The 27,103-nt window shown below is 45.2% G+C and overlaps 1 protein-coding gene across 1 annotated transcript in view; it reads right to left on the bottom strand.

The window, feature by feature from the left end:
• Window positions 1-27,044, bottom strand: part of CATSPERD (cation channel sperm associated auxiliary subunit delta) — a gene marked incomplete at its 3' end in the record, with an annotated part of 45,090 nt that extends 18,046 nt beyond the window's left edge. Inside the window, exons 1-12 of the mRNA XM_084885346.1 lie at window positions 26,395-27,044; window positions 24,055-24,109; window positions 22,071-22,147; window positions 18,111-18,183; window positions 16,777-16,891; window positions 14,171-14,238; window positions 12,196-12,312; window positions 9,272-9,355; window positions 6,541-6,691; window positions 5,206-5,301; window positions 2,694-2,776; window positions 45-221 (exon numbers count right to left, since the gene is read on the bottom strand). Coding sequence (XP_084741472.1) covers window positions 45-221; window positions 2,694-2,776; window positions 5,206-5,301; window positions 6,541-6,691; window positions 9,272-9,355; window positions 12,196-12,312; window positions 14,171-14,238; window positions 16,777-16,891; window positions 18,111-18,183; window positions 22,071-22,147; window positions 24,055-24,109; window positions 26,395-26,468 — 1,170 coding nt within the window. The 5' untranslated portion in view covers window positions 26,469-27,044. The remainder of the gene's footprint in view (window positions 1-44; window positions 222-2,693; window positions 2,777-5,205; window positions 5,302-6,540; window positions 6,692-9,271; window positions 9,356-12,195; window positions 12,313-14,170; window positions 14,239-16,776; window positions 16,892-18,110; window positions 18,184-22,070; window positions 22,148-24,054; window positions 24,110-26,394) is intronic.
• Window positions 27,045-27,103: the final 59 nt, after the last annotated feature.

The raw sequence follows: 27,103 nt of genomic DNA, 5'->3' as shown, positions 1-27,103 counted from the left end.
TTTAAGTGTCTTGAATATGGAGCTAAACAGTTATGATCACATACTTTGCAGACGTCAACTTTGAGTTGAGGGTCCATGAGAACTGCCTGGATATTCACCCAGCACTTCAGGAAATCAAAAGCTGGAAACTCCGAGTCAGGAATTGGGGTCACGATTTCAAGTATCCCCAGGGCACTGAACATCATGGCTGCCTGTTGGGACCAGATGTTTTGGTGCGGTAACTGGAGGGAAAAAAAAAAAGTGATTCTGAAATCAGTTCATTCTAATTCTTTTATGAGGATTTAAATTTTGTCTTAAGATTTGGGTTTAGCCGGAACCGGTTTGGCTCAGCGGATAGAGCATGGGCCTGCGGACTGAAGGGTCCCGGGTTCGATTCTGGTCAAGGGCATGTACCTGGGTTGCGGGCACATCCCCATTGGGGGTGTGCAAGAGGCAGCTGGTCGATGTTTCTCTCTCATCGACGTTTCTAACTCTCTATCCCTCTCAATTCCTCTCTGTGTAAAATCAATAAAATATATTTTTTAAAAAAAAGATTTGGGTTTAAAGAAGGTAGACCAAACAAACAAACAAACAGCAAAATTATAGGTACACTTTGTTGAGATACCTTCCCAAGTTTTACTCATTCCTTGTGTTTAATCATGGAAACTGTGTTTCCTATCAGAGAGGCTGCCTGCGGAATTTTTTTCTTTTTATTTATTTTTTCTTTTTTATATTTATTGATCTTTTACAGAGAGGAAGAGAGAGGGATAGAGAGTTAGAAACATCAATGGATGAGAGAGAAACATTAATCAGCTGCCTCCTGCAGAACACCACTGGGAATGTACCTGCAATCAAGGCACATGCCCTTAACCAGAATCGAACCTGGGACCCTTAAATCCGCAGGCTGACGCTCTATCCACTGAGTCAAACTGATTGGGGGGATTTCTTTTTTTAAAAAAATAAATGTTATTGATTTTTTACAGAGAGGAAGGGAGAGGAATAGAGAGCTAGAAACATCGATGAGAGAGAAACATAGACCAACTGCCTCCTGCACACCCCTGACTGCGTATGTGCCCTTGACCGGAATCGAACCTTGGATCCTTGAGTCCGCAGGCCGATGCTCTATCCACTGAGCCAAACTGACTTCAGCTGGGAGGGATTTCTTTTTTTTCTTTTTTTAAAATATATTTTATTGATTTTGTACAGGGAGGAAGGGAAAGAGATAGAGAGTTAGAAACATTGATGAGAGAGAGTCATCGATCAGCTGCCTCTTGCACACACCCTACTGGGGATATGCCCGCAACCAAGGTATATGCTCTTGACCGGAATCGAACCCGGGACTTTTCAGTCCCCAAGCCGATGCTCTATCCATTGAGCCAAACCGGTTTCAGCTGGGAGGGATTTCTTAATAGGTCATGCACCTGCTTGGGGAGTTGGAAAAGCCACAGGATCTCTCCCCAGAAAACGCTGGCCATCAGAATGTCAGGGTTAAGGCTTCAAAGAGACAGTTCTGGTGCTAATGCCCCACACCAGTGATCCTGTCCTAACTCCACTGTCAGTCAACTGTCAGGAAATAGGGTGGCTGTAGATGTAACAGGAAAAACACTGAAGTAGCAGTCGGCACAGCTGGGGGACTTTTCTGGCTCAGTTTCGAAGAAGTTACGGGACCTTCGGAGAGAGAGGGACTTGAACTCCAGTTTCTCCCTGTAAAAGCTGAATGATATTGACACCTTCCCAGGGTTGTTGTGAGGATGAAATAAAATTAGGTAAGCAAAATGTACAAGATACTGTGAGATATTCCAGCATCACCACTCCATACCTCTGAACCCACGGATAAATGACTTTACCTCTCTGCACCTTGGTTTGACCATCTGTCCAATGGGAACAACTGAAGAGTTTACTTCTTAAGATGATGGTCAAGGTTAAGTGAGGTTAACAGTCAGAAGATGGTTAGACCCGCACCTGCCATATTCTAAGTGCTCAGTAAGTTTTAGCTGTCGTTGCTATTATTTTAATAACTATAAAAATTACTATTGCTACTAAGTTAATGTTAATATTGATATTAATTAAAATTATTGTTATTGTTTCTGATATTAAAATACTGTTACTATTTTAAATGATTAAAGCAATTTCTAGCCTCCAGTAAGAGTACTGGAGCCCTAGCCAGTTTGGCTGAGAGGGCAGAGCATTGGCCTGCAGACCAAAGGGTCCCGGGTTCGATTTCGGTCAAGGGCACATACCTTGGTTACAGGCTCCTCCCCAGCCCTGGTCTGGCTCATGCAGGAGGCAACCAATCGTTGTCTCTCACACCGATGTTTCTCTCTGTCTTTCCCTCTCTCTTCCACTCTCTCTAAAAATCAGTAGAAAAATATCTTCACGCCGGGACCGGTTTGGCTCCGTGGATAGAGCGTCGGCTTGGGGACTGAAGGGTCCCGGGTTCGATTCCGGTCAAGGGCATGTACCTTGGTTGCGGGCATATCCCCAGTAGGGGGTGTGCAAGAGGCAGCTGATCGATGACTCTCTCTCATCAATGTTTCTGGCTCTCTATCTCTCTCCCTTCCTCTCTGTACAAAATCAATAAAATATATTTAAAAAAAAAAAAAAGAAAAAAAGAAAAGAAAAATATCTTTGGGCAAAGATTAACAAAACAACAAAAAGAATATTGGAAGTTTGAGAACAAAGCCGGGAATAACCCTAACTTTGATTTTACGTACTTTGACTATGAAATTTGTCAGGATTCCCAGGCTGCCATAATACACATTATCCTCCCGAGTTAAAACTGCCAGTTCGTTCTCATCTAGAAAAAAACAAATAAGACAGGACACTGAAATGAGGCTTTTTTCATCCTAGCTGGTTTTGCTCAGTGGATAAAGCATCAGCCTGCAGACTGAAGGGTCCCAGGTTCAATTCCAGTCAAGGGCACATGCCCAGGTTGTGGGCTCCATCCCTGGTGGGGGGTGTGCAGGGGCAGCCAATCAATGATTCTCATCATTGATGTTTCTCTCTCCCTCTCCTTTCCTCTCTGAAATCAATAAAGTATATTTTAGAAGAAAAGAAATGAACTTGTTTTAATAGATAAAAATATTTAAAATATAAAGTGTTTTTTTTTTGTGTGTTTTTTTTTTTAATTACCCCGAATTCCATCATCTAGACTGGGCTCAACAAACTTCTGTAAAGAACCAGATGGCAGATAGTTTTTGCTCTCTGGTTATGTCATGTCTATTAAAAGTATTCAACTCTGGCCGAAACCGGTTTGGCTCAGTGGATAGAGCATTGGCCTGTGGACTGAAGGGTCCGGGGTTCGATTCCAGTCAAGGGCATGTACCTTGGTTGCGGGCACATCCCCAGTAGGGGGTGTGCAGGAGGCAGCTGATCGATGATTCTCTCTCATCGATGTTTCTAGCTCTCTATTCCCCTCTTTCTCTCTGTAAAAAATCAATAAAATATATTTAAAAAAAAAAAAAAGTATTCAACTCTGCCCTTGCCAGTAGCTCAGTTGATTGAAGCATCGTCCCATGCACAAACAGGTTGCAGGTTCGATTCTTGATCAGGGAACATACCTAGGTTGTGGGTTTGGTCGGGACACGTATAAGAGGCAACCAATGACTGTTTATCTCTTACCCCCCCCCCTCCCTGTCTTTCTCTCTCTCAAAAATCAATAAACATATACTCAGGTGAGGGTTTAAAAAAAAAGTATTCAACTCTGAAAGTAGATCTGTTCCTATAAAACAAGGTATGGGCCAAATTTGACCCGCAGGCGAGGGTTACTGAGCCCTGACAGGTAACCATTGTTAACGTTTTAGTAAACATCTTTTCTGATAGTTGCATATACCGGGATCATATTCTGGAACCCTCCAAGCTGCTTTGTAACTTAATTTTTTTTCCTTCCCTTTTGTATACACGGATGTCGTTGGCTGGTTGATATTCTGGAGCCTCAGTGAACTCTAAGTTACTTAACCAGTTCTCCACTGATGAACATTGAGGCTGTTTCTGATCTTCTGCATGTACAAAGTTCCAAGGAAACACAGGACACCGTTAAGGGATTTTATGAAAGGGGGTAATCTGATCCAATGTATATTTTTATTCTTTTTTTTATTTAAAAAAAGCAACCAAGGAGTTTTGCACAGTGGCAGTATTGTAGCCAATGAAGTTTATCTGATTATTGCTAATTGAAAAAAAGCAACCAAGGAGTCCTGGCCAGTGTTGCTAAGTGGTTAGAGAGTCGGCTCCACACTGAAGGGTTAAAGGTTTGATTCTCAGTCAGGTCATGTACCAGGGTTGCAGGTTCGAACCCCGGCCCTGATCAGGACACATGTAGGAGGCAGCCAATCGATATGTCTCTCTCACATCCATGTTTCTTTCTCCCTCTCTCTCTCTCTCTCTCTCTCTCTCTCTACTTCCCTCCCTCCCTTCCTCCCTCCTCACCTCCCTCTCTCTCCCTCTCTCTCTCTCCCTCCTCCCTTCTCACCTCCCTCTCTCTCCCTCTCTCTCCCCCTCTCTCTCTCTCTCTCTTTCCCTCTCTCCTTCCCTCCCTTAAAAAATCAGTGGAAAATACATCCTTGGGTGAGGATTAACAACAATAATAACGATAAAACAGCTAAGGAAGTTTTCAGAAGAAGCAAGTCTTAAGCTGAGCCTTGAAAAAAGCTTCTGGTGTAGAAAAGGGAGGTGTTTGTAGAGGAAGGACCAGACTAATGTTACTGAGGGTTTCTCAACCTAAGCTCCATTGTTTTTTGTGTGGTGGGGGCTGTCCTGTGCATCCTGTGATGTTGGATGATACCAGGCATAAGCCCCGCCCCCCCCCGCCCCCCCAAAATCATGACAACCATCTCCATATATCGGCCAGAGTCCCCAGGTTGAGAACCATGGGGTTAAGTGGACAAAAGGGATCCCTTAGGGCAGTGGTGGGCAGTCAGATGAGATACAAGATATACATACCTGAATGCCATTGTTGGGAATTTGAATATTATTCTTTAGAAAATATGAAAGATTCTAGACATGGAAAACGATGTGTACTTAATAATTTCTTTTAAAGGAGTGGCAAGACAAGCCATTGACTGGGAGAAAATATTTGCAGAGCCTATTTTTTATAAGGGCCTTGCATCTAGAATATATAAAAAACACTTGCAACTCAACGATAAAAAAGGCAAACAGCCCAGTTAAAAAATGACCAAGGACCTACAGGGACAGTTCGGCTAGAAAGCTACCCGCTGGCTGGACACGCACTTGCAGCCACAGCGTGGATGGTGATGCCGGCATCAAAGACGGAAGGATACAAGGTGCCAGGTTTTTCTTGCACCTGGACAGGGAAGACGAGCTGACCTACGAGACAACAGGGCAGGATCATGAGACCTGGGCACGTGTTGGAAGGGGGAGTCCACTGGTGAAATGATAAAGATTCAACAACAAAAACATAATACTGAGGTGCAATGTTGTAAAACACCCTCCGGAAGGGCCTTAGGCTTAAGGAAGCTGCTTCACCGCCTGGAAGCTTGCCCGCCACAGAACGCGTGCTCAGGCAACAAGCATTAGGAAAAAGAGCGCTTTGTTTCTGGAAAGCTCTCAGACGGACAGCCCGAGCCCCTCTCTTGCACGCTGGGGAACACGGGGCTCAGGTAGCCTGACTGACGCTGGGGAGCTGGCTGTGATTGTGGGCGCTCTCGCAGCCACACCTGTGCCCAGAGGCTCCTGACAGCGCCTCTTCAGGGAGGGCTGCCTTTTGCTCCTCGGCTATGCCAACTGGCGGGCTGGAGCTCCAGGGCCTGGGCCCTCCCAGGATCCCTCACTAGGCCACCCACAGGAGCTGGGCCGCTTCCATTCCTTTCTCGCCCACGGGAAGCTCAAGTGAGTGGTCCTGGCTCACCTCCTAGAATCCCTAACCTCAGCCTCAAAACAAGGTCTGCAGTTCCTGGACTGAAGGCGTGGACCTCTGCCCTCAGATCTGGTGACTTTCAGAACCTGCTGCCTGTGTGTCCCTGAAGGTCCCACGAGGCAGGGGAGGGGGAGGGGGAGATGCAGTTAGGAGGTGTGTGGTAAATGGGAACATGGCCCCTTCCCATGGGAACCAGCTCCCCTCTTCCCCCCTGGGAACACCATGGAAGGCCATCAGTAAGTGGACCATGAGGCTTTGGGAGCCTGGCCAGCTCCTCAGTTAAAGAAACAGCTAGCCGTTCTGGGTTCACACAGCTAATGCTAAAAAGCATCCCCCTTGCCCTGCATGGCCTGGTTTCCTTTGCTTTCTGTTCTTCATAAAACCCCGTGTTGGGCGAGTCTGGGTGGCTGCAAACAATAGGTAGTCGCCCATCTGCAGGCCGGATGGGATGTGGCCGCTCAACTCCACTGGCGGCAGGTGGTGTGGCGTTCGCTGGACCGCGTGTAAGACCTGATAAACCCACCTCTCCCACGGCCTGCCCTCTGGGTTCTTTCTTTGAGAATCCAAGAACCGTACCTGGAGGTACTCTGGGACCTCAGCACTTGGCATAACAGGCGACAAAGTGAGAATGGGGAGAGAAGAAACAATGGTGTGTGCTTCCCCACCTGGAGGGGGACCTGGATGCTCACCTGAATTCCGGGACACGAGCAGGCTCTTCTCAGACCAGAAGATCAGGATGCCTTTCTGGCCGGGGGCGATGATGACATCAAGAGTACTATTGTAGTCAAAGGGCAGCCCAAAGCTGTGGTGCAGAGGGTGTTCCGAGTACTTAAACTTGGCCTGAGAAAGACATTCCACATCCGTGATTACAGAGCGGCAGCAGGTGGATGTCCTCCTGCTTCAATATTCAAACTTTCTTCAAACTTGCTTAACTGTCCCAGCAGCTCTCAGCAGGGGATGGTTCTGCCCCCGGAGGGCACCTGGCACGTCTGGGGATGACTGTGGTTGTCTCACTGGGGGTGCTCCTGGCATGGTGAGTGGGGGCCCCGCACCCCGCAGTGCACAGGACAGATTCTCACAACGAAGAACTGTCCACCGGAGATGTCCCCAGTGCAAGATGAGGTACCTGCTCTCCCTCAGTCTCTGGCAGGCCCAGCTGGCGCCCTTGCTCCTGAGTTATTACTCAAGTTCCTTTCTCTCCTCCAACCCACCTGTGTGCACACCCCACAGCCTCCTTCATCAAGCCACTCGCACCTTGTGACTCTTTAGGGCCGGCTCCGGCGTCCAGTCTGAATTGTTTGGTATGGTTGTCCAAGTTCTCTCTCTTTTTTTAAATGGACAGTTTAAGAATTTTTTTAAAATATATTTTTGTTAATTTTTTACAGAGAGGAAGAGAGAGGGATAGAGAGTTAGAAACAATGAGAGAGAATCATGGATCAGCTGCCTCTTGCACACTCCCTACTGGGATGTGCCCGCAACCAAGATACATGCCCTTGACTGGAATCGAACCTGGGGCCTTTCAGTCCGCAGGCCGACACTCTATCCACTGAGCCAAACCGGTTTCGGTAAGTTTTCTCTTACTTGCTCTTTATGAAAGCACTATAGCACTATATAAGGATGCGATTTTTATTTTATTATTATTTTAAAAATATATTTTATCAAGTTTTTACAGAGGGGAAGAGAGAGGGATAGAAAGCTAGAAACTGGAATCAAACCTGGGACCTTTCAGTCCGCAGGCCAACGCTCTATCCACTGAGCCTCCCCTCACTGTGGACACCCGCCAGGCCCACCTGCAGGAGGTGCCTAAGGGACAGTGAGTGTGAGTTCTCATCTCCCAGCTCCTCCCAGGGTGTGAACTGGCTGGCCTCAGTCCCCAGGTATTAGAATTGCTCAGCTGAGCTGCCCGTGTAGGTGAAGCCAATGATGGCAACAAGGCAAGCCTTGACGAGTTCTAACTGCTTCCTGCAGTGGGGTCACCCAGAGAACAGGCCAAAGGACAGAATCAGCCCTCGGAAGGGCAGCCAGGGGAGGGTCTGCTGGATCGATGCAGGTGAGGGGTTCCTCCCACTGCTCCCGCCAGGAGCCCCACAAAAGGCGCCTGAAGACTGATAAGCCCGGTGCGGGGAGGGGGGAGGGCCTAGGGCTGGCAGCCAGGGGAGAGGTACTGAGTGCTGAGTCAGAGGGAAGTGTCCGCGAGGTCTTCTCCTCTTTCTTCCCTAGGGAGGCTCCTGAAGCTCAAGTCCTAGGAATGAAGGCCGGCCCACAGGGGCCTGAGGCAACTGCAAGTCCTTCAGAGCCTGCAGAGCATCAGCCTGCCCTAAGTCTGGCCGGGGAGGGAGCATCCCCGAGAGCCTGACAGGTGACGCTTCCTAATGGCCTGTGGTCAGGCCTGTGAATCACATCACCCATAGGCGGCAACCAGAAGCTGGACTCCTCGGCCACTAACCTCTTGGCATTTTCTGGGTAGTGGGAGTGCTTCTGTAAATAGGTCAGCTCCTTATGCCAATGAGGGGACCCTGGGTGGGGCTGGACCAATCTCACGTTAGAGGGTGGGGCTTTCAGCTATATGACATCACCCCAAGCTCCTGAGGCTTACTGAGAGTGGGTCTTCCTCAAACTTCAGAGCTGCACAGTCGGTTCACAATTTTTAAAAAAAATAAATATTTTATTGATTTTTTACAGAGAGGAAGAGAGAGGGATAGAGAGTTAGAAACATCGATGAGAGAGAAGCATCATCAGCTGCCTCTTGCACACCCCCTACTGGGGATGTGCCTGCAACCAGGGTACATGCCCTTGACATCGAACCTGGGGCCTTTCAGTCTGCAGGCCGACGCTCTATCCACTGAGCCAAACCGGTTTCGGCTCGGTTCACAATTTTTGCAATACCAGGTTCTGACTATACTTAATCACTTTCCGATTTGCTATTTTATCTTCTAATGCAGTTTAAATGGGGGGAGAGAGGGAGGTTGTGTGGATGAATGGGTTTCTGGATGAAAGGTAGGTAAATGGATGGATGAATGGATTTATGTGTGAATGGATGGACTGCTAGGTAGACGGATAGGTGAAAGAAAAGCTAGATGGATTTCAGTCCTAGCCAGTTTGGCCCAGTGGATAGAACGTTGGTGGACTGAGGGGTCTTGGTTCAATTCTGGTTAAGGGCATGTACCTCGGTTCAGGCTCTGCCAGGGCTGCGTGCAGGAGACAACCAATCAATGTGTTTCTCTCACAGCAATATTTCTCTGTCTTTCCCTCTCTCTTCCACTGTTTCTAAAAATCAATTGGAAAATATCCGCAGGTGAGGATTTTTTAAAAAAGCTAAACAGATTTAAGATATGAAAATCCAAGTGTGTGACATTTAATAAAACCCCTGCTTGGGACAAAGATCACTGAAGGTCATTCTTCCCAGGTCAAGTGACTCACCTTCTGTTGATTGATGAGAAGAACCCCAATCTGTGACAAGGAGTAAAGGTTGAAGACCCCACCCAAAGACCCAACGGGTAGTGCCTGTGAAACAAAAAACGTTGTGTGTGAATAAATGGTAAACATGTGTTTAATTCTAAATTGAACTTTAGGGTATCCATAAGCTAAAATGAAGACAAATCTTTAAGATTTATGATCTATTTATTCTCTATGAATATGGCATCCTCAGTAGAACCCCAAGTGAAGACAGCTTTGTGTTGGAAGTTGGAGAAAGTGGTGTGACCGGCTGCTGAATGCATGCCTAGCTCCTTCCTTCCTGCCTAGGTTCCTCACTTGTTTGGCTGGCCAGCAGAGTGCGCAGCAGCCACACTGGAGCATGAGGCCACACTGACATCTTTCAGGTAAGAGAGAGACGACCGTCCTCATTATTAAGCCTCTGTTTTTTGGGGGGAGGTGTTACATAATATACAGCGCTTTGGACTGAATTGTGTGCCCCTCCCCGCCCCCCTCCAAATCCATTGGTCAAAACCCTAACCCTTTGTATCAGTCCTGTCAGGCTGCTGTGACAAAATACCACAGCCTGGGTGGCTTATAAACAATAGACATTTATTCCTCACAGCTCTGGAGGCTGGAAATCTAAGATCAAGGTGCCAGCATGGTCAAGCAAGGGCCCTCCTCTGGGTCACAGTCTTCTTGCTCTGTCCTCACAAGGAGAAGGGAGCCAGCAAGCTCTCTGGGCCTCTGGTGTACGAGCACTTATCCCATTCCTGAGGGCTTTACCCTCATAACCTAAGCACTCCCAAGGGTTCCACCACCACCAATAACCACACACACACACACACACACACACACACACACAGCAGACTCTTAAATTAATCATTGGTATTGAAGTGATGGGACATTTCGAAGAGTAAACATTGTTCTAGGACTTTATCTTCTCTCCTGGGGAGGGGTAGTGCATTTTTGTTGTTGTTGTAGTTGTTGTACACAGGATGGCTGTATTGTGTTGGGCAGACTTTGTCCTTGTTAGTGTCTTTATTGGGAGGTTCTGGTTGAAGGAGATGTGTATGGATGTCAAATTGACAAGAATGGACTTGTGATGGTTAATTCCAAGTGTCCATTTGGCTGCACTGAGGGATGCCGGGAGAACTGGTAAAACACTGTTCCTGAGTGTGTCCACAGAGTGTTTCTGGAAGAGCTTAGCATTTGGTTCAGTCGATGAGTAAAGGAGACCCACTCTCACCAGTGTGGGTGGGCATCACCCAATTCTTCAGGGGGCAAAAAGAACAAAAAGTTGTCCCTGACCGGTTTGGTTCAGTGGATAGAGTGTCAGCCTGCAGACAGAAGGGTCCCAGGTTTGATTCTAGTTAAGGGTATGTACCTTGGTTGCAGGCACATCCCTAGTAGGGGGTGTTCAGGAGGCAGCTGATTGATGTTTCTAACTATCCCTCTCCCTTCCTCTCTGTAAAAAATTAGTGACATATATACATATATAAACCATTGGAGGAGGGGCAAATCCACTCTCTCTTTTTGACCTGGGGCCTCCATCTTATCTTGTCCTCTTCCTGGTTTTCCAGTTTTTGGGTTCTGGGGTGTACATCAGCAGACCCTGGGTCCTACCAGGTCTAATTTCAAATTAAAACATGTGGCTGGGCCGAAACCGGTTTGGCTCAGTGGTAGAGCGTCGGTCTGCGGACTGAAAGGTCCCGGGTTCGATTCTGGTCAAGGACATGTACATTGGTTTCGAGCACATCCCTGGTAGGGGGTGTGCAGGAGGCAGCTGGTCGATGTTTCTCTCTCATCGACGTTTCTGGCTCTCTACCTCTCTCCCTTCCTCTCTGTAAAAAATCAATAAAATATATTTTTTTAAAAACAAAAACCATGTGGCTGGTTAGGTTCTAGGCTTCTTTGGGGCTCTTAGGCAGGACTGAGAAACCAGATCTGAGACATGATCAGAACTTGGGTGTGCCCTCCTTTGGACGTACTTCCTAAGTCCTTGGGGGTATAGCCATTCTCTGAGTCAGAATAAAACATCCTCATTCTCTTAGCTACTCAATGTCCTGATCGCTTCAGCTGTGCCGAGCCGTGTGGCCTTGGTGAAGGCCCTGAGCTTCTCTGAGCCTCCATCCCTCTGTTTCCTAGGGCTGCCACAAAACAAAACAAACAAACAAAAAATACCACATACCGGGGTGGGGGCGAAGGAGGGCTTAAAAATAACAAAAATGTAAGGTCACCTTTCTAGAAGGCAGAGCCTGGAATCAAAGTGTTGGCAGGGTTGGTTCCATGTGAAGCTCTGAGGAAGAACCTGGGCCGCCATCACTTAGAGCGTGTGGTGGCTGCCAGCAGTCCTGAGTTCCTTGGCTTGCAACTGTGTCCATCTCCTCAGTGTCAGCCCCGTACACAGCCTTCTTTTCTGTGAGCATCTGTGTGCCTTCTCCTCTTACACTGACACCAGCCACTGGATTTAGGGCCCAACCTAACCCACTATGACTCCATCTTGATTTAACAAATTACATCTGTAGAGACCCTATGTCCAAGTCAGATGACATTCTGAGGTTGTGGATGGACATAAATTTGCGGGGGGAGGAGGGGACGCACAAATTCAACCCAATACTGTTCTCATCTATAAAATCAGGGTCATAAGAGTACTGATCTTCAGGTGGGCATGGGGTTAAATATCATAATTAATGCGCAGCCTTTACTTTGACACTAGTTTTTATAAGCATCCATAAATGTGCTATCATCTAAAACCTCTTGTCTCCCTTCCTAACCTCCTAATCTCTCTAGCCAGGTCCCATGACCTGGAATTTTCCCTACCCGCCCGAGAGACAGAAGCCTTGGTTCACCCACTGCACGCTAATTACTCCAATCACACACAAGACATTTAACTTTTTTGGTTCACTTTTTTATGCAAATGCACATACCTGTCCTTGTAAAATGCGATACTTCACAAATGTGTATCCCCAGTTATATGAGAAATATACATTGGCCTCAGATATCTTATCTCCATGAGAATAGGCAAAAACGTATTTACTTATACCCTGGAAGAACACACACAGAATAGTCACTTTAAAAGGAGGTTTGGGGGTTGGGGGTGGGGAGATGCTGTTGAAGGTCACAAACTTGCACCCAATAGCTACATACTCCTGCAGATCTAATGACCAGCAGTGATTATAAACAGCAATGCTATACTGTAAGCTTCCAAGTTGCTAAGAAACTAGATCTTAATGGTTCCCACTAATGGCAATGATGTACCATGATGCAGGTAACCCTAGAGTGGTGATCATATTGCAATATATAAATGTATCAAATCATCACATTGTACACTTACAGTGTTCTGTCAATTATATCTCAGTAAAAAAGGGAGATTAATGCCAAGAGTAAAACTCCTGGGCAATTATCCCAGAAAAATTAAAACATATGCACATACAAAAATCTGTACATAAGTGGTTATAGCAGCTTTTTTTGCAATAGCCCAAAAGTGGAGGCAACCAAATCCTGGTACATTCAGACCACGGAATATTACTTGACAGCGAAAAGGGAAAGACTAGAGATATATACAACAAATTAGATGACTCTTCAGAGAATTTAGCTGACAAAAGCTGGTCCTCAAAGGTCCCATAATGTACGGTTCCGTTTACATAACATCCGTGAAGTGGTAAAATTATAGAGATGGGGAACAGATTAGTGGTTGACAAGGGTTGGGGTGGGATGGGGGCAGGGAGGTATGGAGCTTTGGGATGACAGAATACAGTCTGGTATTTCAATGCTAGTATGGTTCTGTGATGTGGCAATGTGATAAAATGCTAGATACATTGTATCCATGTCAATATAGTTTTAGTATGATACTACAGTTATGTAAGATGTGGGAAGGGTACATGGAAATCTTTTCCACTTACTGGAGAGTCTATAATTATTTTAAAATAACAAGTTCAAAAAAAAAAGGAAGCCGAAACCCGTTTGGCTCAGTGGTAGAGCGTTGGCCTGCGGACTGAAAGGTCCCAGGTTCTGTTCCGGTCAAGGGCATGTACCTTGGTTGCTGGCACATCCCTAGGAGGGGGTGTGCAAGAGGCAGCTGATCGATGTTTCTCTCTCATCGATGTTTCTAACTCTCTATCCCTCTCTCTTCCTTTCTGTAGAAAATCAATAAAATATATTACAAAAAAAAGGGGGGGACACTCTTTCCTCCTCCCCATGTGGGAGTCTGTACTTGTTCTTCAATAAATTTCTGCCTTTGCTATATATATATATATATATATATATATATATATATATATATATATATATCCTTTTGCACTCTGCTGTCCCCTCTCAGGGGACATCGAAATTCTAGCATATCACTCGGATGTCCCCTCTCAGGGGACATTGCAGTTTATTAGTGATTACGGGGAATTGAGTTATTTCAACGCAACTTTTTGAGACAGGCGTCAAACCACTTATTACTGTCAAATATGCACTAATCAGCCTGCAATGCATATTGGGGAGTGTTTCAAAACTTATCATACTGTACAAAATTATAAACAATAAAATATTGGGTTTTTTTTGCAAATATACATTCCTCGATGTCACCCAATTCATATAAGTCCAATATCATTATAATACGTTACTTGGTTCCAAAATTATACTAAATAATACGAGGGTCTGTAAATGCACGTTTCCGCAGCAAAGTAGCGTCGAGAGTAGCTGGTAGCCAATGTCCAGAATGGTTCGGAGTGCAAAGGGATATATAAGGAAGGTAGATGGATATATTCTTAGTGTATTAGCCAGTTGATCTGAAAGTTGCTCCAGAGGCACACCAGTCATTGCCCAAGTCCAAAGGCCCAACCCCCAAGGATTCGCCTGTCCTTATTTCCATCTATGCTCAGAGCAGAGTAAAAAAAAGTGATACCCTGTACTCACCGAGCAAACGAAATGCATACCATAGCAACAGTTGTCACCAGAAATATGTGAAACAGGGTGTTTTATGCCTGAAAGGAAAAGATCATTTGGAAACTATATGAGTTACCTGAAGGTCAGAGAAAATGTTTAGACACCGTTAAAGATTTTGCTTACTTTGATCCAGTCCCTAATTTAAATGGAGACTGACCTTGGATGCACATATATTATACATAACCTATGGACACAGACAATAGGGTGCTGAAGGCCTGGGAGATGGGGGGGGTAGGGCCAGGCTGGAGGGGGTCAATGGGAGAAAAATGGGGACATATGTAATACTTTCAACAATAAAGAATTATCAAAACAAACAAACAAACAAACAAACAAACAAAAAACAAAAAACAAATGGAGACTGCAGCCAAGAAATCAGGACAAGGCTAAGGAACCTGCTATTGACGTGTGGGGCCCGATGGTTCCTGGTTGTGGGGTTGTCCTGTGCCTGTGGGACATTTTGCAGCACCCCTGCCTTTAATGACTCAATGTAGCACTTTCCTCCATCTGGACAACCAAAAATACCTCCCCACTTTGCCAAAGTGTCATCCGGGGGCAGGCCTGTCCCTAGTTGAGGAGCACACACTCTTTAGGACTATGCCAAAACTGCAGGAAGAACTCCCTTCTCTTACCAAGGTGTTCTTTGATTCCATTTTAAGTGCAGAAACTTTGGCTTGGCATGAAACAGAAAACAACCAGTGTTGGTGAGAATGTGAAGAAAATGGAACTTTTGTACCCTGTTGGGAATGGGAATGGTGCAAGACTAGCAAACAGCATGGAGTTTCCTCAAAGAATCTGAAAATGGAATGACCACATGATGACTACAGAAGAGATACGCAACTTTCACACAGACAATGAAGGAAGACATTGCTGTAGACTTAGCTTCCTTTGGTTCAGTCACCAATTCAAACGGAGACTGCTGCCAAGAACTCTGGAGAAGGCTGAGACTCGGAAAGGCAGCAATAGAAAAATTAGGAAAGGTCACCATTAGAGACCAAGGTTATCTACACCCTGGTATTCCCAATTACTGTGCCCGGATGTGAAAGTTGGGCAGTGGAGAAGGCCGATAGGAATGTTGATTCATTTGAAATATGGAGCTGGAGGAGAACTCTGCAGACCGGCAGGACTGCCAGGAAGACAGATACATGGGTCTTGGTTTAATAAGCCACACACATCGCTGGAGGCAAAAGTGACCAAACTGAAGCTGTCCTCCTTCGGGCACATCCTGTGAAGGCAGGTCTCTTTGGACACCACCATCATGCCAGGGAAAAGGAAAGGCAGCAGGAAAAGAAGAAGACAAGATGTAAGATGGATTGATTCCGTAAAAGAAGCCGCAGACATGAGTCCACAAGAGCTGGGCGGGGCTGCTGGGGGAAGGGCAGTGTGGACATCACTCATTCAGAGTGTGGCCAGGAATCAGAGCCAATCCAATACCACTTCTGGGAATACAAAAAAATTTAAAAATTAAAAAGCATGGACTCAGGAAGATATTTGTGTACACACACACACACACACACACACACACGTTCAAACAGTGTTGCGCACAATAGCTAAAACACGGAAGCAATCCGAGTGTCCACTGGCCGATGACACATAAACAAAATGTGGTCTTTCTGCACCATGGAATGTTGTCACCAAGCATCTAGAAGTCGTTCTTGTCCAAAGAAGGGTTCTCTGGCTTACAACTGCAATCTGCAGTGGATGGGGGTTCAGCCCAGCTTCCATTTGAATTTTAAAGGACAGGGTGACATTCGGGGACAGACATCCACATATCGGTATGGTTTGTCCTTCCGAAATTAATAACCATTTCTCTGAGGTTGGCTGAACTCAAATGAAATTTAAAAAATACAAAAAGGCCCTGGCCAGGGTGGCTCAGCTAGTTGGGGTGTCATCTCATACACCAAGAGTTGGTGGGTTCAATTCCTGGTCAGGGCACATACCCAGGTTGCAGGTTTGATCCCCACATGTGGAGGCCACCAATCGATGTTTTTTTCCTCCTCTCTACCTCCTTTCCCCTGCCTCAAATCAGTTAAGAAAAACAAACAAACAAAAAACACATATGTATGGGGGGGGGGCGGGCCAATGTTAAAATATGTACACAGATAATAATTTAATACCTGTTAACCGAGTGGGACGTATAAATATGTCAAACGTAAACAATATCGGGAACGGGTAGGACGTATAAATACGTCCTGGAAATATATGTTGCGCCCTGAGAGGGACAATATATATTTTTTGTAATCTTTATAATTGTTTGTAAAATTTATAATTTTTTAATTCGATGTTTCCATTTTTTTGTTGGTATTCTTTTCTATTTTTGTAATTTTGTATTTTCCTTTGTGCTTTATATATAAATAAATGAAAATACATATATATCATTTATTTTAATTAAGTATAAATAGAAAAAAAATAATAATATGAAATTAAGTCCTCCGGGCGTGATGTCCTAGTGAAAGAGTACGCGCCCATAACAGGTTGCGTAATTAAAAAGGGAACTCCCCGGTTAACAGGTTAATAAAAAAATGTAAAAAAAATAAAAATAAAAATAAAAAAATAAAACACATAAAAAGAATATATACCTGTCGATGCAGTCCAGATACGCTTTTTAATATTATAAACATAGACTTTTTTATTCACTACTAACAGCAATGAAAGATCAGCAAAATGTGCTGATGTTACTTCTGGTTTGCCAACCTATAAATAATGACATACATAATATCAATAAACACCTCTTTTTGGATATCAATTTGGGAAGCAATACTTCTAGACACACATCCAAGAAACATTTGTGCCAACAGGAGCTGTTCGGTTCCTCCATATTGGGGACTATGTTTCCTGGGGTAAGCTGAAACCAAAACTGGGAGGTTGAAATCGGTGTTTGGTAGCCTCAGACAGCTAAGTTCTCTCCCTCATCAAAACCTTCTCTGAGCCCTGGCTGGTATAGTTCAGGGGTTATAGTGTCAGCCTGCACCTCAAGGGGTCATGAGTTTGATTCCCAGTCAAGTGCACATACCTGGGTTGCAGGTTCAGTCCCCAGCCCTGGTTGGAGAGTGTGCAGAAGGCAACCAATTGATATGTCTCACATAGATGTTTCTCTTTCTCTCCTCCCTCCCTTCTTCCCTTCCTTCCTCTCTTCCTCCTACTCTCTTAAAAAAAATCAATGGAAAAAAATATCCTTGGGTGAGGATTAATGACAAAACAAAAAACCCAAAATATAAAAAACAAACCTTTTCTGAGGAGGCTCTGGCCAGGTAGCTCACTTGGTTAGAGCAATTATCCCAATATGCCAAGGCTGCATATTAGATCCAGGTCAGGGCACATACAGGAATCAACCAATGAATGCATGTAAGTGGAACAACACATCCATGTTTCTCTCTCCAGAGAAATAAAAACAAAAGAACAACAACAAATCCTTCCCCAAGGATAAAGCCGAAAGATAAGTGATAAAATGAGGAGCATAAATGATGAGCATAACTATTGCTTCCAAGAAACATTGGTATCTTGATAGATGGCAAAACTTCTTTGGCATAGGTGTAATGGTAGAATTTCTCGAGTAGTTACTAAGAGGGTAAAGGTTTCTGTTTTGGTTAGGACAATTTAGGGAGGCCTGGAATTAGTGCATGTAATCTATCTGTTCCCCACACACGACCAATTGTAGGAAGAACTGGCGACAATTCTGCTTCCCTTTTCAGGAAAAAGGGGTACCATTTTCGTAGTAGGGACAGAATAGAATCAACCCTCTTTTTTTGGCTTAGAAACTACTCTCAATCTTAAAGAGATAAATTTTTTTTTTTGTAAAATAAACTTCAAATGAACAAAAAGACAAACTAGTGTGATATTTCCAAATTATATACCTTTACACCAAGTATTACGTATTTCAAGCATCTTTCAGATTGTCCCATATAATAACTACCTGCATTGATGGAGGGATGGACAATGGAGAAAGACTACCCTCAAAGTTCTCTGTCGTGAAAAAAAGTTGTCGTCTGAAATAAAAAATAAAACAGTTAAATTAGGAGAATTTTGCACAAGGGGAAAGAAAGACAATGGCAGTCACTCTAAAAATGTTTCACATATCAAAATCCCTTTAAAAAAAATAAGAAACAACTTAGATTCTGCCCATCTATTTACCTATCTGTCCATCCATCCATCTATTTTTGCATGAGTAAATTTGTATAACCTGGGTATTAAATTTCTTGAAATAACATTATTTTAAGAGTGTGACCAGCCCTACCATTTGGCATTCCTAGGGACACATGGCTACATTGCCAGGCTTGATCCCTGGCCCTGGTCAGGACATTGTGGGAGGCAACCAATTGATGTGTCCCTCTCACGTCGATGTCTCTCTCTCTCTGACTCTCCCCCTCCCTTCCACTCTCTCTAAAAATCATTGTAAAAATATCCTCGTGTGATATTAATTAATAAATAAATAAGTGTGACCATGTTGTTACCATAGACAGTCAATCAAAGTACAGGCAGCCAACGGCAGGGTGTGGGTTGCCTGGCCACTTTGCAGGGCCAGGGTGTATGGGGGCTGTGTGGAGGATGCAGGCTTGCTAGCATCCAGGGCACCCTGTGGACTCCAAGGGGCTCCCCGTGATGTGCAAATGCTGTATCCAGTGTAGGGAGATGGGCCTAATGCAGCGCCCCCTTCACTCCACTCTCCACTAACTCTGATACTATAGACAGAGAGTGCCAGCCAGTCTTCCCCATTGGTCAAGATGGCGCACTAAGGTGCCAAAATCTATAAAGATATATGGATGAGGGCCTGAACATGCCAAAAGCTAGAAAGACAGGGCCCGAATGCACCAAAAGATAGAAAGATGGCCCTAGCTTGTTTACTCAGTGGTTAGAGTGTCAGCCTGTGGACTGATGATTCACGGGTTCAATTCCAGTCAAGGGCACATGCCTTAGTTGCAGGCTCAATCCAGGACCCCAGTTGGGGCGCGTGGGGGAGGAAACTGATCAATATGTCTCTCTCACATTGATGTTTCTCTATATTTCTCCCCCTCTTTTCCAGTCTAAAAAAAATCAATGAAAGAAAAATTCTTGGGTGTGGAATAACAACAACTAAAAAAGCTAGAAAGATGATGCCGAAACCGGTTTGGCTCAGTGGTAGAGCGTCCGTCTGCAGACTGAAAGGTCCCGGGTTCAATTCCAGTCGGGGGCATGTACGTTGGTTGTGGGCACATCCCCAGTTGGGGGTGTGCAAGAGGCAGCTGGTTGATGTTTCTCTCTCATCGACGTTTCTAGCTCTCTATCTCTCTCCCTTCCTCTCTGTAAAAAATCAATAAAATATATATATTTTTAAAAAGTATCACTTTAAAAAAATAAAAATAAAAAAATAAAAAGTATCACTTTAAAAAAATCAATATATATGAAACAATATCTTTTAATAATAATAATAATAATAATAATAAAGCTAGAAAGATGAATGGATAGGACCCAAGTGTGCCAAAAGCTAGGAAGATAATTGGATAGGGAAGAAAAAGCCTTTCCCTCCCTATTCCTACAAAAACAGTGGGCTTGAACAGGTAGGGGGGATTGTCTTTGAGACGGGAGTCAGTCATTCTCCCAGGTCACAGCACCTGAATAAACCTCTTTCCTTTTGCAATAGCACCTGTCTCATGAGGTTGTCTTTCATTTTGGCAGGCAGCCAAACCTGTGTTTGTTATAGTTTTGGTGACCCAAATGGGACAGCATGGACCTCAGTAAGTCCTAGAGGGCCTGGGCTAAGGTCCCAGCTGCCTGTGGTAGGCTGACCCTGGGAGGACTGTGGGGGCTTCCCAGCAGCTGCCGAGAGTTTTTCTCAAAGAAGTTCGCTGCACTCCTTTTCAAAGCATCAGCAGCTGGACTCCACGACTAAGTAAGTTGAACTGGCATGCATACTGTGTGTGTGTGGGGGGGGGGGGGGTGTCTTCTTTCCCTGTGCTTGGGCTTCATGCACTTGGATCCAGTTAGAACCACTTGTCATATTGGTTGGCAAGAGATAAGCAGCTAGGACCTGCTTGTGAGTGCTCATTTGAACTAACAGAATTATGGACCCAAGCTTTTTTCACATGTTCCCACTTTGTCTGGAGTCTTTCTATGGCTATGGTTTTGGGTTTGTACTTTTGTGCCACCAGAGGGTGTTCTTTTGTTGTCTCCTGAAGGGAGCCCACTGGGCCAGATTTTAGTAGATTAATCTATGTACAGCTATAATCCAATGACTAAGAAGGGATTGGTTTTTTTATTGTAACACTGCTTGGCCTATGCATACATTAAACCTCAAGGAAAAATGACCTCTAAGTGGTTCCTTAAATTACACCATCATGCAGTTGGAATTGTTTTGCCAATGGCCAGGGAAATGTCCAGGTGTCTGTACTTTATACAATGAGGATTCAACAAAAAGAAAAAAGGGAACCAAACTAATGGTGCAGAGAAGGGAACTGGCTTCAAAACTTCTCCCTAATAGTAAGACACAGGAAGAAAAGGAAAATGAGATGAGCCTCTGTAATGCCCTGAACCTGGGGGACCTTGGAATAGCAGCAGGAAGATTCCACACACACACACACACCCACCACCACCACCATCGCTGCTGCTAGATATCCCTGAAACAGAGCCCAGAGGGGCAACAGTTCCAACCCTGTCTGATGAAGGAATGGTCTCCCCTGGAAGACCAGGCAGGGCACCCAATGCGGCCAGGGAGCATCCTTATCTGGAGAGGACAATTCCCTTTGAAAAAGAAAAAAGTAGGGCCAAAACTGATTTGGCTCAGTGGATAGAGCATCGGTCTGTGGACTGAAAGATCCCAGGTTCGATTCCGGTCAAGAACATGTACATTGGTTGCAGGCACATCCCCGGTAGGGGGTGTGTAGGAGGCAGCTGGTCAATGTTTCTCTCTCATCGATGTTTCTAGCTCTCTGTCCCTCTTTCTCTTCCTTCCTCTCTGTAAAAAAATCAATAAAATATATATTTTAAAAAAAGAATAAACTAGGGAGGCAAGCCTGCTGGCCACTGCTGCCCCATACTCAATTTCCTACTTCCTTTTATTGAATTTGAAGAATTCCAACCCCTCATATGGGTAGGATCCTCAGAAAATGGCAGATCTTATCAACTCCATTTTTTTCCATTCACCATCCAAACTGGGCATACTCACAGGCTATCTTGAACATCCTGCTAATTGCTAATGAAAAGTGGTTAGTAATAGATAACACTGGGGCAATTCCTTTACAGAGCCCAACTGGGACCCAAATGGCAGGGACCATTGAAAGGGCTTAAGAAAGAGTGCCTAAACAAAAGAATCTGATTAGGATACAGGCCATTCGATAGAGACCAAATGAAGACTATTCTGAGTTTTTAGAAAGGATCTCTCTGGCCTATTGAAAGCATACTGATGCTGACCCACAGGGACCAGAAAATGTTCAGATGGTAAACATGACTTTAAATATATATGTATATTTTTTAATTGATTTCAGAGAGGAAGGGAGAGGGGGAGAGAGAGAGAGAGAGAAAAAAAAAAACATTAATGATGAGAGAGAATCATTGATCGGCTGCCTCCTACACTCATCAAACTGGGGATTGGGCCCGCAAACCGGGCATGTGCCCTGACCTCAACCTTCTGGTTCATAAGTCAATGTTCAATCACTGAGCCACACCAGCCAGGCTAAACATGACTTTTATTGGGCAAAGTGTACTGGAATTAAGTACTCTGTTCTCTTTATCTCTCTTCCTCTGACTTCCATCCCAATTGTGGACTCCCTGAAGGCTAGTATCTACCAACACAGGACAGACCCATCTTCCTTAACCTTTGTTGAATGAATCAATGAGGAGAAATCTTAATAAAACATTTTTAATGAAAATAATGGTAACAATCCATAAAATGGTTACTTACCCTAGAAACAGGGCTAAGTTTTTCTTGCAAGGATGTTTAATCAAGCGTGTTGTCACAGATGAAGAATACAGGACATTCTGGGCATATAGTCGCAAAACTTAATATCAATAATAATAAACACTTGATGAAAACAGTATCCTAATGTGCAATATTGAAAATGTAAAGGTGAACTCTGAAGGAAGCAGGTTCACTGTAACAATATCATTTTTCTGTTTTGATATTACACTGTGGTTATGTCACATGTCACTGAGTATAGGGTGCCTGGGATGTTTCGAAACTATTTCTGCAACCTGTGATGAATCTATCATTTCAAAATAAAGAGTGAAAAAAGATTCTTAAGCTAATTCATAATACATTTCATTCCACATGTTCTTTTTTTATGTCCAGATTGTTAGTTATTAGAGGCGAGAGGACAAATAATTGTAAAGCTAACAGGTTAGAAACCAGCCACTTTGAGATTATTTAGAAATGCTGTCACCTCTTCACAAATGATGTAATATCAATAGGTAATTTATTTTAACAAGTGAAATATTTTTTCTTCATACATTTTATTTTTAAATTGAATTTATTAGGGTGACATTGGTTAATAAAATTTATAGCTTTTGGATGTATAATTCTATAGTACATCATCTGTATATTGTATTGTGATCTCATTATCCCAATTTCTTCATGTGTTTTAGGTACACGTGTTGTACTATCTATACTAATAATAGAAGAATATGCAAATTGTCCTGGACACTGTCACAGTAACAACCAAACAGCAGGCTGTGTGGGACAACTAGGCCAGCAGGGGGGTTAGTGAGGGATGATCAAATGACTGAACAGCCGAAACCGGTTTGGCTCAATGGATAGAGCACATGTGTCAAACACAAGGCCCGCGGGCCAAATCCAGCCCGCCAGGCCTTGCAATGTGGCCCGCACCGCGCTGTCATCACTGCACTCCGCTGTCAGTTTACGACATTGTCAGTTTATGACTGTTCAGTAAACCATTCAGCCCGCGATTTAGGCTGGATTTTAGATTTTGGCCCCTTCTCTGATTGAGTTCGACACCCCTAGGATAGAGCGTCGGCTTGGGGACTGAAGGGTCCCGGGTTCGATTCCGGTCAAGGGCATGTACCTTGGTTGCGGCCATATCCCCAGTAGGGGGTGTGCAAGAGGCGGCTGATTGATGACTCTCTCTCATCGATGTTTCTAACTCTCTATCTCTCTCCCTTCCTCTCTGCACAAAATCAATATATTTTTTTTAAAAATGACTGAACAGCAGGCTGTGTGGGGTGACCAGGCCAGCAGGGGGACAGTTGAGGGTGACCAGGCTGGCAGAGGGAGGCAGTAAGGGGTGACTAGGCTGTTGGGGGGGGTGGCAGTTAGGAGTGATCAGGCTGGCGGGGGCAGTTAAGGGCAATCAGGCTGGCAGGCAGAGGCAGTTAGGAGTGATCAGGCTGGTGGGGGGGGGGGGGGAGAAGGGGGCAGCAGTTAAGGGTGATCTGGCAGGCAAGTGAATTAAGAGCCAGTGGTCCCAGATTGTGAGAGGAATGTCTGATTGCTGGTTTGATCCCCAGGATTGGGCCTAAACCAGCAGTCGGACATCCCCCTAGGGATTCCGGATTGAAGAGGGTGGAGGCTAAGCTGAGGGGACCCCCTCCCCCTACATGCACAAATTTTGTGCATCGGGCCTCTAGTATCATATAATCAAATATAAACAAATTTGTTTCCCATGTTATTGCAAATTTTAAAATCTCTTATCAAATAGAACACTTGTGATCTGATTTCTAAACCCACTTCTGTCTCCTGGCTTTGTCCAGGTTACTTGGATCTCTACTTTTTTAGTGAAATGGGAAAGATAAATCCTTTATTTCAAAATGCAATGGTAAAGATTAATGTTGTATATCTAACACAACACGGGCACCACAAAAATACTGGGAAATATTCTGATCTAGTTATTAGATAAAAGCAAAGACTGAATATTAAATATGGAGTCACATACCCTTGGAGTTTGATGGCCATCTTTAAGTGCCTTTCCTGTCCTCACTGTGCGAACCCTAGAGGTAAGCAACAAGAGAGACCTTCTGTCAATGCTTACTGTATGTTCAGCATGACTCCCACCAGACTGTCTCCAGGTTAACTCTGAAGTACCTGCTCTTGATGCTTTTCAGGTTATGGAGCCCCTGGAAAATCTAATTAAACTGGGGGTCCTCCTCTCTCACAGAGACACATGGATACCCCAAAATGGAGATATTTCCAAGTGCTCATAAAGACCCATTTGCAGACCCCAGATCAGGAAGCTTAAGAATTCCTACTTCAGCTGAAACCAGTTTGGCTCAGTAGATAGAGCGTCGGCCTGCAGACTGAAAGGTCCTGGGTTCGATTCTGGTCAAGGGCATGTACCTTGGTTGTGGGCACATCCCCAGTAGGGGGTGTGCAAGAGGCAGCTGATCGACGTTTCCCTCTCATCGATGTTTCTAGCTCTCTATCCCTCTCTCTTCCTCTCTGTAAAAAAATCAATAAAATATATATTTTTTAAAAAGAATTCCTACTTCATCGTTTTTTGTCTTCTTTTTGTATATGTGGAGTGTTGGTGGCTGGAAGTATGTTGGTATGGTTCACAGCAGAGGGTCTCAATCTTGGATGTGTGCCAGAAGCACCTAGAGGGCTTGGTAGCCGAAACCGGTTTGGCTCAGTGGACAGAGCGTCGGCCTGTGGACTGAAGGGTCCTGGGTTCGATTCCGGTCAAGGGCATGTACCTTGGTTGCGGGCACATCCCCAGTGGGGGGTGTGTAAGAGGTAGCTGATCGATGACTCTCTCATCGATGTTTCTAGCTCTCTATCTTTCTCTCTTCCTCTCTGTACAAAATCAATAAAATATATATATTTTTAAAAATAGAGGGCTTGGTAAACTTTCTATGGCTAGGCCTCACCTGACGATCCAGGGACTTGCAGTTGTAACAAATTCCCAGGTCTTGCTATTCCTGCTGACCCAGCACCACATGGTGAGAACTCACTCGTATGGGGAAGTAGAAGAGTTAGATGAAATCTTTACAGGCTTTGAAACAAATCTTCCTAATAAATCTTACTGGAAAACCCTACTCCACATGGACTAGCTATGTATCTTTAGACCTGTGTGTCTTTCATTTCGAGGGGTCTGTTTTCACAACCCTACAACAAGGTTAATGAATCACTAGTAAAGATGAAATGAGGCCAAGCACCAAAGCACACATTCAGCATTTCATTATCAAACAGGGCCCTGCTGAATGTGACAGCTCACTTCTAGCCAGAGCTTCCCGCAGACGGGAACTGGGCTTTATAGCTTTTGTTTAGCTTGTATAGCACCTTGCATAGCCTTCACTAATATAACAGTTACTGAAATCTAATCATGTTCTAGGTATTGATCCAATAAAATAAACATTCTACACTCTTGTGGAGCTATTATTTCTAGTGACAGCAACAGAAGAAAAAAAATTGTCAACAGAAAATAACAAGTTAGTGATTGATAGTAAAAGGCAGATGTGAGGAGGGGGGACTTAAATGAGGAAGTATTCTTTTAAGTCGGGATTGAGATCTGATGGATGAGGAAAAAGCCATGGAGAAACCTGGAAGCAAAGCATACCATCGGAGGAAATAGTTTGCACCAAGTCTCTCCCACCCCCAAAGCTGAATCTGGTCTGGCGTGTTCAGGGACAGTGTATCCACAGCAGTGACTTCATGGGCAGGGACCAGATTGGTGGTTGTAAAATCCCTAGGAACACTTGGCAACACCTAGAGACATTTTTTATTGATGGGTAAAGCTTGGGGAAGTAGGTACACCTGGCATCTAGTGGGTGGAGGCCAGGGATGCTTCTCAACATCCAACAGTGCACAGGGCAATCCCACTTCAGCGAATGATCAGGCCCTACATGTAAGCTGCGCTGCTGTTGAGAAACCTGGGGCCAGATCATGCGAGGAAATTCAGGCTGCTCAAGGAACTCGGGTTTTATTCCGGGTGTCACAGAGAACCAGAGAAGGGGAATGACGAGATCTAATTAGTTTATCAATTCCTCTGGCTGCCTGCGTGAGTGATGGATAAGAAGGCACAGTCTAGGGTGGTGGCCGCGGAAGTGGCTTGAAGGGTTGGAACAGTCCAAAGTTTCGAAGTGGCAACAAGAGGACTTGGGGATGGACTGGATAGGTTAGAATGGGGTGAGAGAAGGGGAGGAATCACGTTTGATTTCTAGAAGAGTAAACTGGGAAACCTCCATCCTTCCGGGATTCCGCCCAGGCCTCCACTCAGAGGAGTCAACTTTCCTTCCCGACCCCTGACAGCACCCCAAAACCGGAAGGGCGGCCGCACCGGCACAGCGGCTGAGCTCCGGCCCGCGAGCAGAGCCCCAAGGACGCTATGGCGACTAGCATCAACACCAGCATCAGGTTAGAGGCACCGCCGCCACCACTGCCGTCTTCAACCGCCGCTATGTTGCTTCACAGTCTGGGCATGCGCAGAAGAGAGCCTGAGCACCGCTTCGGGTGCCGCCAGGGGTCCTGAGCATGCGCACCTTGACTCCTGGGAAGCCTAAATCCACCCACCTCAACACGCCCCCTTCAGGAACCTGACACGCCCATGCAGGCACACGCGCATGCGCTCACTGGCTCATTGGCGTCTGAGCATGCGCGCATTGTCCCCCGAAACGGTCCGGAGAGCTTGGGCGTGCGCACTGGGTTGCGAGTGCGCGTTGACAGCTTCAGTTTGAGCGCAGTGTCTCCCGAGGAAGTTCGAATTCACCCACCAGGAGCCTGAGCATGCGCCCATCACTCGCACGCCGGGTCAGCGCCCACGTGTGCACGAGGCTCTCCACACGTTCCCGAAGGTTCACTTTCAGCCACAGCTGGTCCTTTTCCTGCGGGTGAAAGCGCGTGCCCACCTCCACGTGACCCGAAGAGGCCTGGGAGGTGCCTGTTGGTTGGCTGGAAGAGGTGGATTTGTGGAGGGACCTTGAACCCCGCCCCCTCTCCAGGCCCCGCCTCCACTTTCTTCCAAGCCTCAGTCGGCTCAATTCTTCTTT

The sequence above is a fragment of the Pipistrellus hanaki genome, assembly GCF_964339955.1.
Source record: "Pipistrellus hanaki genome assembly, chromosome: 5".
NCBI lineage: Eukaryota > Metazoa > Chordata > Mammalia > Chiroptera > Vespertilionidae > Pipistrellus > Pipistrellus hanaki.
Note: the sequence above shows the minus strand (reverse complement) of the source record. Positions and strands in the feature narration are given on the sequence as shown.